The sequence below is a fragment of the Hyperoodon ampullatus genome (assembly GCF_949752795.1).
Source record: "Hyperoodon ampullatus genome assembly, chromosome: 2".
Lineage (NCBI taxonomy): Eukaryota > Metazoa > Chordata > Mammalia > Artiodactyla > Ziphiidae > Hyperoodon > Hyperoodon ampullatus.
In genome coordinates this window covers 22,618,825-22,628,606 of record NC_136915.1, presented here as the reverse complement: position 1 = coordinate 22,628,606, position 9,782 = coordinate 22,618,825, and the positions used below count along the sequence as shown (strand labels likewise).

The window sequence follows — 9,782 nt, the reverse complement described above, 5'->3', positions numbered from 1 at the left end:
CAGGCACACAGCCCTCACACACACTTACACACGAACACACATTGATACATAGACATGCACACACACACAGAGACACACACATACCCACAGAGACATGCACACCTACTTACACAGACCTACACACACACGCAGACAGGCACAAATTCTCCCACTCAGGGCTATGCACAGAGTCGTGACACACAGATACAGAGGCACCCACTCACACACACCCACTTGCATGCACAGTCACACACACACACAGGCATGCACACGCACGCTCACACAGAAACACACGCATACGTAATACTCATACAGACATGAACACACAGAGCCATCACATGCAATAAACATACACACACTCATACACACACTCACTCACATACACACACAGACGCAGACATTCACAAAAGGCTACACATACACACACACACACACACACACCAGCAAACTCACAAATACTCAGAGATACACACACAAGCACTCTGACGGGGTCACGGAAACCCAACACATTGAAGCACTAGAAGGCAAAAATATGTAAATGAACACAGCAACATCGTGAAGCAGAAAACCAGCCCCGTGGAGGAGACACATACTCTCTCCACACACTAAGGCAGCTGGGGGGGTGGACGCGATGGCGGCCCTGCCCCACCTTTATCCCTCACTGGGGAGGACACCCCCTACTCCAGGCCTGAGAGAGGAAGCTGCATGCCTGCGTGAGTGTGTGTGTGCAAGCGTGCGTGCATGTGCACCTAGGGTGGCATATCTGGCAGGGGCCCCAAGTGAAGCATGCCCCCCATTCTGTAGCAGGGCACGTGGAATGGGCTGTGTGTTCTGCAAGAAGTTGGAGCCGGGGCCCAAGGAGGATGGTGGCCTGGAAGAGGACTTCAGGGGCTACGGGGCTGCGGACCGCTGTGGCCCTGCCCCTGCTCAGGGCCGGCCTGCATCCTCCTTCACCCATATCCCCAACTACAACAACTTCTCCCCTCAGACTGCCAGCCCCGCCTTCCTCAATGGGGGCACCATCAGGGGCATCTCAGGTGAGTCCAGTGGGCTGGAGTCAGGCACTGACTGGACCCTGGCAGGACCTAGGGGAAGGAGAGACTTGGACTTGTCCTTAGGAGCCTCCATTATGATCTGGGAGACACGGCCCTGCTTTTAGCGCACAGTCTGAGGGAGTATGTACAGCCCTACCCTCGGAAACCCTAGTCTGAGGGGGAGACATAGTTCTGTTCCCAGTCTGAGAGAAGGACTCTGATGACAGATGCCAGTGGGAAGTCTGCTTGGTGGGGGAGAGCAGAAGCGACTCCCCAGGGAGCCCCCAAGGTGGGAGGGATGGGCTTGAAGGTGTGTCCTGAATCCATGTCCAAAGCAGAAATCCACTGGATTCCAAAGACCTTTGCGATCCAGTGCACTGCAGCAGTGGGGAGGCATAGTGCCTGGCTGTGGAACAGGACTCTGGGGTGCAACCCCTGTGGTGCCTCCTGATGAGTAGCCCTGACTCTGCAGGGACTGGGGTGACCCTGTTCATCGCCCTTTATGACTATGAGGCCCGAACAGAGGATGACCTCACCTTCGCCAAGGGCGAGAAGTTCCACATCCTGAACAACATGTAAGTGATCAGGCCACCCAGCTCAGGACATGGCCTGGACTGGGAGCAGGACCCAGAGAGGAATCCTACCTGGTCCTTGTCCTCAGAAAGCTCTAGCCTAGTTGGGGAGGGATACCTGACAATCACAAGCCGGGGTGATTGCTACTATGTAGGGGAAGCCTGAGGAACTATGGACACAGAAAGAACACCAACCATGGTCTCCAGGGTAGTAGTGATCAGGGCAGGCTTTCTGGAAGTGATTTCTAAGCTGAGACTAGAAAAATGAATAGACATTGAAAGAAGAGGTGAGAAAAAAGGAAGAGAGAGCGAGAGAGAATGAAACTAGAGAGAATGAAACTAAATGATGACTTCTGGAAACCACCAAGTGATTCAGTATAGGTGGGCCATAAAGTATGAAGTGCAGAACAGAGAGAGCAGATCCTGGAGAGGTGGGTGGGAGCAGATTCTGCAGGGCTTTTTAAGCCATCTTGAGGAATCTGGATTTTATCAAGAAGGAAATATAGCCATTGGAGGGGTTTTTAATGGAGAAGTGACCTAGTTAGCTGTCCACTGCCCGCCCAAACCCCAGCCCAGCTGAAGTGCCAGAAAAGAAAGCCAGGAGGCCCAGATGTCCCCAAACATATTCCTTCAGTGGGGAGAAGCTCCCGGGGCAGCTGCAGTGGCTGGGGGCAGAATAGACGAAAGCCTTGGGGAGGGTGTGTACCCAAGGTGAGGGGTTGGCAGGGCCAGTGTCCACCTGATCCTCGGTGTGACCCTGCCTGGCCCCATGGTGCCCCAGGGGCTGGGTTGCCAACGCAGCCGCCTGTTCTGTGCCTTCAGCGAGGGTGACTGGTGGGAGGCTCGGTCCCTCAGCTCTGGACAAACTGGCTACATTCCCAGCAACTACGTGGCCCCTGTGGACTCCATCCAGGCTGAAGAGTAAGTAGGGGTTGGGGGGAGGCCAGCCTTACAGACAGGACCCTGGAGTCCAGACTCAAGGCCACTTCTTGGGCAAGTCACAGCTCCACTCTGAGCCTGTCTCCTTACCTGTAATTCTGTAAGATCTTTGTGAGGATAAAAAGATAATAATGATGACACTAAGAGTAGGTAAATATTATCTAGCACGTACTATGTTCTGGACACTATTCAAAGTGCTTCCTTTGAATTAACAAAGTTAATTCAACATTAACAAAGTTAGAAACTAATAGAATCCTATTTTACAATGAGGAAACTGAGGCACAGAGAAATTAAATATCCTGTCCAGTTCACATGGCTAGTAAGTAGGTGGAACTGGTATTTGAACCCAGATAGTCTGGCTACATTTGCTAAGCATTATATATATATAGCCTCTCGGAGATAACAACAGTGTATGAGCTTTAAAAAAAAATTGTAAAGTGCTAAACAGATGGAAGGGGGCATTACTTAGAATTAATTCTATTAAGGAATCAGGGAATTATCATTTATGGAGTATCTTGATGTAATTGAGATACTATGACAGATACTTTACCTATCTAGATTCATTTAATTCTCACAGTAACACTATGGATATTATTATTGTCCCATTTTACAGATGAGGAAACTGAGGCTCATAAAAACTCTTTATCTAGCCTCACATATACATACATATATGGGAAAAGTAAAGATTGGAGAGACGGCAGAATGGGAGTCACCAGGACTTGGTGACTGATTTGCCATTGGGCTATGGGGAGTGGGAGGAATCCAGGGTGACCCAAAACCTTCTTGAGGAACTGAGTGGGTGCCATTTGCTAAAGTGGGGAACACAGGAGCAGGTACAGATACATGAGCGAGCTTGTTAGGTTGAATTCGTGGAGAGGAACACCCACATGGAAGAGACGGCCAGCAATTAGATTAGGTTGTGCTTTGTATGCGAGGTGCCCAGCACATGCCAAGCCATGCCCCTGAATTAGCGCAGAGGAAGGGGCATCTTATTCTCATTGGAACTAAGGCTCCTTAGTTCGTGTGCTGTGGCTCCTGCAGAGGGCACATCTGGGCTGGGGTGGCAGGACTCTTCAGAGTGGAGATGATAAATAGACCTGCACAGGGGAGTGAAGGAAGAGGGAGAAGAGTGAGAAAGAGATTGGCCCTAGGACCCAACTTTGGAAAGAGCTGTTGGAAAACCAGGCCAGGCTAAGTCAGAACAGCCAAGAGGGCGGAGGGGAGCTTTCAGGAAACAAGAGAGGGAGTGTCAGAGGCTGCCACTGGATTTGGCAGTGGGGGTGACCTTGGTGAGAGATCTCTCCATGTGAAGTGGGGGTGGAGGCCAGACAGCAGAGCCTGGGAGGGAGTGGGAGGTGAGGAAGTAGAGACCCAAGTGTGAAGTGCTTTTTCAAGTGAAGGAAGGTGAGAGATATAGCAGAATGTTGATGGCAGGATAGAGCTTAGAACGGTTTCCTTTGGGGAAGGAAGAAATGTGGGCATATGTAGAGGCTGGTGGTGGGATGGAGAGGCTGCAGATGGGGGCTGGTCGGTGGGGGAGAGGTGTCCTTGAGCAGATGGAAGTGAACAGGGTCCTGAGCTCAAATGGGATGAGGCCTGCATCTGGAGAGGGTGGTAGGAGGCATGGAGGAGAGGAGAGGTGATGAGGCAGAAGGTGAGAGGTTTGGGGTTCCACATCTCGGCGGCAGTGTTGTGAAGTTCAGAGAGGCACTCCATGCAGTTTCATGGTTAAGAACAGTGTCATGGTCAAGAGCGCACGCCCTAGAGCAGACAGCTTGGGTTCCTATTCTGGCAGCACAGCTTAAGAGTCGAGTGGCTGTGGGTAAGTTGCTTAACCACTAGGCATTTCAATTTTCTCGTCTGTCTAATGGGGGTTAATAATAGTACCTACTTCACAGTGTTGTTATAAGAATTAAATGAATACATATATGTATGACAGCAGAGCCTGACACAAAATAACTGCTGTTATGATTATGTCAATTATTAAGGAAGTAGCTAATGTCATGGGTGTGAGTGGGGGCAGAGCATTGATAAAACGTGGGAATGTGTTCTGTCTGCATAGTCTCTCCTTTCCCACCCTGCCTGCCCTCCTGGACACGCTATTCGCCAATGCCTTCCCCTCTTGCCCAAACTGTGCGTAGTACCCAGGTATGGATTGACAGTCCCAGAGTTCACTGAGACTGCCACCTCCCTTGATTTGAAAACTACGCTCCTTTTAATTCAGCCCAAGATGGTCACAGGCCAATTTAGTGATCAAATGACATCTGAGTCTTCTATGACACCTACGGTCACCTCGACTCTCCCAGTGTACTCTCACAGTTGGTTTCAGGCTACAGTTCAGTCCCAGGAAGAATATCCAAGAGACAGAAGGAATGCTTGAGGTCTGAGGTTGAAGTAGAGACTTAGAACAACATCCAAATTTAAGAGAGTGGAGGGAAAGCAGCTGTCAGAGCTGGGCAGGAGCAGTCAAAAAGAGGGGAAGAGGGAGTTCCCTGTCAGTCCAGTGGTTAGGACTCGGCGCTTTCGCTGTCCTGGCCCAGGTTCAATCCCTGGTCAGGGAATTAAGATCCTACAAGCCACGAGGTGCGGCCGAGGGGGGAAGAAGTAGGAGGGGAAGAGAAGCAGGAAGGGGTGTCATTCTGGACGCCAGATGAGGAAAGGATTTGAGATGTGTGCAGGGAGAGGAGTCTGAGCGACCGCCTGCGATGGTGGGAAAAGAAGTAGGGTGGGAGGCAAAGGATTTCAGGTAGAGCTCATCAGCCAGCCCTGTGGGCAGGTCAGTTCCCCTCTCTGTGCCTCAAGTTCCTCATCTGTAAATGAGCCTATAGAAGGAGCGGTAGTGAGATGGACCCTGATGAGGTCACTGATGACCAGGGTTCTAGCAATTTAAATTCAAGAGAAACCCAGAGAGTGGAGAGAAGTCTAACCTTTATTGGGCACCTTCTGTGTACCAGGCATTCTACATTTGCCTTCTCTGTGATCCTCCTAATCAGGCTGAATCTTGGCTAGTGAGGTGACTTTTCCCAGGAGGCTGAGTTGGAGGTTGAACTGGGTGTATCTGACTCTTGCCTGCCCTCCCAACAGGTGGTACTTTGGAAAGATCGGGAGGAAGGAAGCAGAGAGGCAGCTGCTCTCCCCGGGGAACCCCCGGGGGGCCTTTCTCATTCGAGAGAGCGAGACCACCAAAGGTGGGGCTGTGCCACTGACCATCCAACAGGGAAGCCTAGCCATTAGGGGGAGGCTAGGAGCAGTGGGGTGGGGCTTGGGACAGGGCCACGACTGGGACGGGGTTGGAGGGGCAGAGCTAAAACTGGGACTGGGTTCAAGGGATGTGGCCATCCAACCTCAGAGTCCCCAGCCTTTTGGGCCTCTCTGGGCTCCCAGACTGGGGATGAGGAGGAAAGCTGGCCCAAAGGTGACCCTTGCCCACAGGCGCCTACTCCCTGTCCATCCGGGATTGGGACCAGGCCAGAGGCGATCACGTGAAGCATTACAAGATCCGCAAGCTGGACACAGGTGGCTTCTACATCACCACGAGGGCTCAGTTCGACTCGGTACAGGAGCTGGTGCAGCACTACCTTGGTGAGGGCAGCCCTCAAGGCTGGCGTGTGCTTCAGATTCCTGAACCAATCGGCTGAGACTGAGGCCCAGAGAAGGAAAGGGGCTCCCAAAGCAGTAGTGGCTGGACCAGAACTAGAACCCAAATATCCGGGCTCCCAGCCCAAGATCCTGCTCTGTAGGTTTCCAGAGGAAACTGAGGCATGAAGCTGTCCATGGCCAAAGGATGCCCTCTAATGTCTGAGCTGGGTAGGAGACTGAGTGGACCTGACTTGGAGGATGGGCTGTGGGGTTGAGGGGAAGGTTAGCCTCCATGCCTGGTTTCTGCTTTGGTTGGTTAGGCCAAGGATAGGTCTGTGGAAGGGTGAGGGCTTCATGTCCACACCTTTGTCTGGAATTTCCAAATCCACTTCTACCTGTCAGGCCCAGCTGGAGGCCACCTCTTATGCGAAGGCCCCCAATCTTTTCAGGGATCATCTCTCCCTCTGGTGCCACCTCCTTCCCTGGGCACCAACATGTTCACCTACTCAGTGGACCAGGTTGCCTTCTGCCCTGGCCTGTGACCTCAGCTGTGTCCTAGTTCCTTATAACTGATCTTGGGGGCTGGGGTGGGGTGAGGAATGTGTGGGCCATTCTGGCCTGCCTTTGACTTCCAACCTCCCAATCTCCCACTGCCCAGAGGTGAACGATGGGCTGTGCCACCTGCTCACGGCGGCCTGCACCACCGTGAAGCCGCAGACGCTGGGCCTGTCCAAGGACGCCTGGGAGATCAGCCGCAGCTCCATCGCGCTCGAGCGGCGGCTGGGTACCGGCTGCTTCGGGGATGTGTGGCTGGGTACGGAGGTCCTGGGAGCGGGGGCCGGGGCCCGAGGCAGGGGCGAGGGCTTGGGACGGCGGCGAGCCGGTCCTGACAAGCCTTTCCGCCCGACAGGCATGTGGAACGGCAGCACGAAGGTGGCGGTGAAGACGCTGAAGCCGGGCACCATGTCCCCGAAGGCCTTCCTGGCGGAGGCGCAGATCATGAAGCTGCTGCGCCATGACAAGCTGGTGCAGCTGTACGCAGTGGTGTCGGAGGAGCCCATCTACATCGTGACAGAATTCCTGTGCCACGGTGAGGGGCGGGGTCATGAGGCGGAGTCTGGGAGGGCGGGATTTGGGGCGAAGTTAAGGTGCGTGTCTCTGGGGGAGGAACTTGGGTGGAGACTTGGGATGGGGCGAGGAACAATGGGCAGGGTCCGAGTGAGGGGCCGGAATGAGTGAAAACACAGGAGTGTTGGGAGTGGGGGCGGGGCCAAGTTAGACGGGGCGGGCCCGGCCTGGGGGCGGAGCCTTTGCCTGGGGGCGGAGCCTCGTGGGTGGTCAGCTGGTGGGTGGAGCTTGGGCGAGTGAAGGCGGGATCTGTGATGAGAAAGGATCTGGGGCAGAGTCTTCGTGGGGCTTGTCTAGGGAGGATGGAGGAAGAGAAGAAACGAGACGTGGGCAGAATCAGGGTGTCTGTGAGAGTAGGGCCTGGGCGAGATCTGTGAGGGGCTGAGGCACCTGGCAGAATCCTGAGTGGGGGCGGATCTAGGGTGAGAGGCCTGGGAGCAAGGGGTGGGGTCAAACTATGTGAGAGGAGTCATGGAGAGGGGCGAGGCCAAGCGAGAGAAGGCAAGCCTGGAGCTGGGAGTAGTGTCTTGATGCTGATTTTTTGAGTTCTCCTCCCCAGGTAGCTTGCTGGAGTTCCTCAAGGACCGGGAGGGCCGGGATTTGAGGCTGCCCCAACTGGTGGACATGGCAGCCCAGGTAAACTGGGACAACAGCCTTTATCTCTCAGAGCCCCTCCTATTATTTTCCACAAATCCCTGTGTCCTCAAACGCCTAGCCTACCCTGGAAGAGCAGCCCCAGCCCCTGGATCATCTGTGTGACCTGAGGCAGGACACTGCCCCTCTCTTTGAGCCCCAGTCTGGAAAGTGGGTTTTTCAAATGATCCCTCACGCAAACCATGGTGTTCCCATCTCTCTATACCTTCGCCCCCAGGTAGCTGAGGGCATGGCCTACATGGAGCGCATGAACTACATCCACCGAGACCTGAGGGCAGCCAACATCCTTGTGGGGGAGCGGCTGCTGTGCAAGATTGCTGACTTTGGGCTGGCCCGTCTCATCGAGGATGATGAATACAACCCCCAGCAAGGTGCCCTGCCTCACCCCACCTTCCAAGAGCTCTCCAGTGCACCAAGGGGCTGCCATGGGGCCCCACCTTCCCGCAGACGATCCAGGACATTCCCACTCTGATGTAGTGTAAGAGGCAACTTTGGGTTCAAACCCAGCTCCTCCACTTACCAACCATGTGGCCTTGGGCAAGTCACCTAACCTCTCTGGGAGCTGTCTTTTCTCACAATAAAATTCTCAATGAAAATATTCAGACAACAGTAAGTCAACAGATATTTATCAAGCACCTACTATGTGCAAGGCACTGCTATAAATCTCAAGTGAAAGACCATAGAGTGTAATAGGGGAAATGTTGTAGCCAGAATGCCTGGGTATGAATCTTAGACACTTACAAGCTGTGTGATTTGGGCAAGTTATTAACTACTCAGTGCCACCTTTTCCTCTTCTGTACAATGGGGATAATAATAGTAATAGTAAAAAAAAATAGTAATAAAACTCACAGGGTTTTCATGAAAGTTAATTGAATTAATGCACGTAAATCGCTTAAAATGGTGCCTGGCACGTGGTAAAGGCTATACAAGTGTTAGCTATTATTATGATGAGAATTATTACAATGTTTGTAAAGTGCCCGGTACTATACTAGACACAGTAACAAGTGCTGGCTAGATACCAGGTCTTTTCTGTTATGCCCAGAAACCTCTGTGCTTAGGGTCCCCAGTCCTAAAGATGCCATTCTCTTAATCCAGCTGTTCCCAGGGATTTCTGCACTAACTTTCCCTTCTCCCCCAATCTCTCCAGGGACCAAGTTCCCCATCAAGTGGACAGCCCCAGAGGCTGCCCTCTTTGGCAGATTCACCATCAAGTCAGATGTGTGGTCCTTTGGAATCCTGCTCACTGAACTCATCACCAAGGGCCGAGTCCCCTACCCAGGTTTGCTGGGAGGTGGGGAAGGTGGAAGGGTGGTCATAGGAAGGGCTTCTTCCTGGTTGCCTCTTCAGGAGGGGCTAGGCCCCCTGACTGACAGAGCTCCACCCTCCAGGCATGAATAAACGGGAAGTGCTGGAACAGGTGGAGCATGGCTACCACATGCCGTGCCCCCCAGGCTGCCCAGGATCCCTGTACGAGGTCATGGAACAGACCTGGCGTCTGGACCCGGAGGAGAGGCCTACCTTCGAGTACCTGCAGTCCTTCCTGGAGGACTACTTCACCTCCACAGAACCCCAGTACCAGCCTGGGGATGAGACATAGCCTGTTTGGGCATCAACCACCTCTCTGGGGGTGCTCACCAGCCCTTCCAATTGCCAGGGCTCTGGTTCCAAAGCCCCGCAGGCCTAGAACCCTCTAGAGTCCTAGCATGTCAGAGCAAGCAAGTTGCTTTGGCATCATCTAAGGCAACCCATTCATTTTAAAGATGAGGCAAATCAAGGCTCAGAGATAATCCCTCACCAACTCTGGCCCCAAGCTCTATTTCTCCCCTTCCCACTTCTGCCCCTGCATGCCTCTAGTCTTCCTGTCTGCACTCCCCCGACAAAAGAAATGCTCAGATCT

General features: G+C 53.2%; 1 protein-coding gene across 1 annotated transcript; it reads left to right on the top strand.

The window, feature by feature from the left end:
• Positions 1 to 796: 796 nt before the first annotated feature.
• On the top strand, positions 797 to 9,482 carry FGR (FGR proto-oncogene, Src family tyrosine kinase; the record flags this gene model as incomplete). Its single annotated transcript, XM_079697740.1, has 11 exons — positions 797 to 1,016; positions 1,486 to 1,588; positions 2,408 to 2,506; positions 5,609 to 5,712; positions 5,957 to 6,106; positions 6,762 to 6,917; positions 7,014 to 7,193; positions 7,791 to 7,867; positions 8,103 to 8,256; positions 9,033 to 9,164; positions 9,274 to 9,482. The coding sequence occupies 11 exons, from the start codon at positions 797 to 799 to the stop codon at positions 9,480 to 9,482; spliced, it is 1,584 nt and encodes a 527-aa protein (XP_079553866.1).
• Between the last annotated feature and the right edge of the window lie 300 nt (positions 9,483 to 9,782).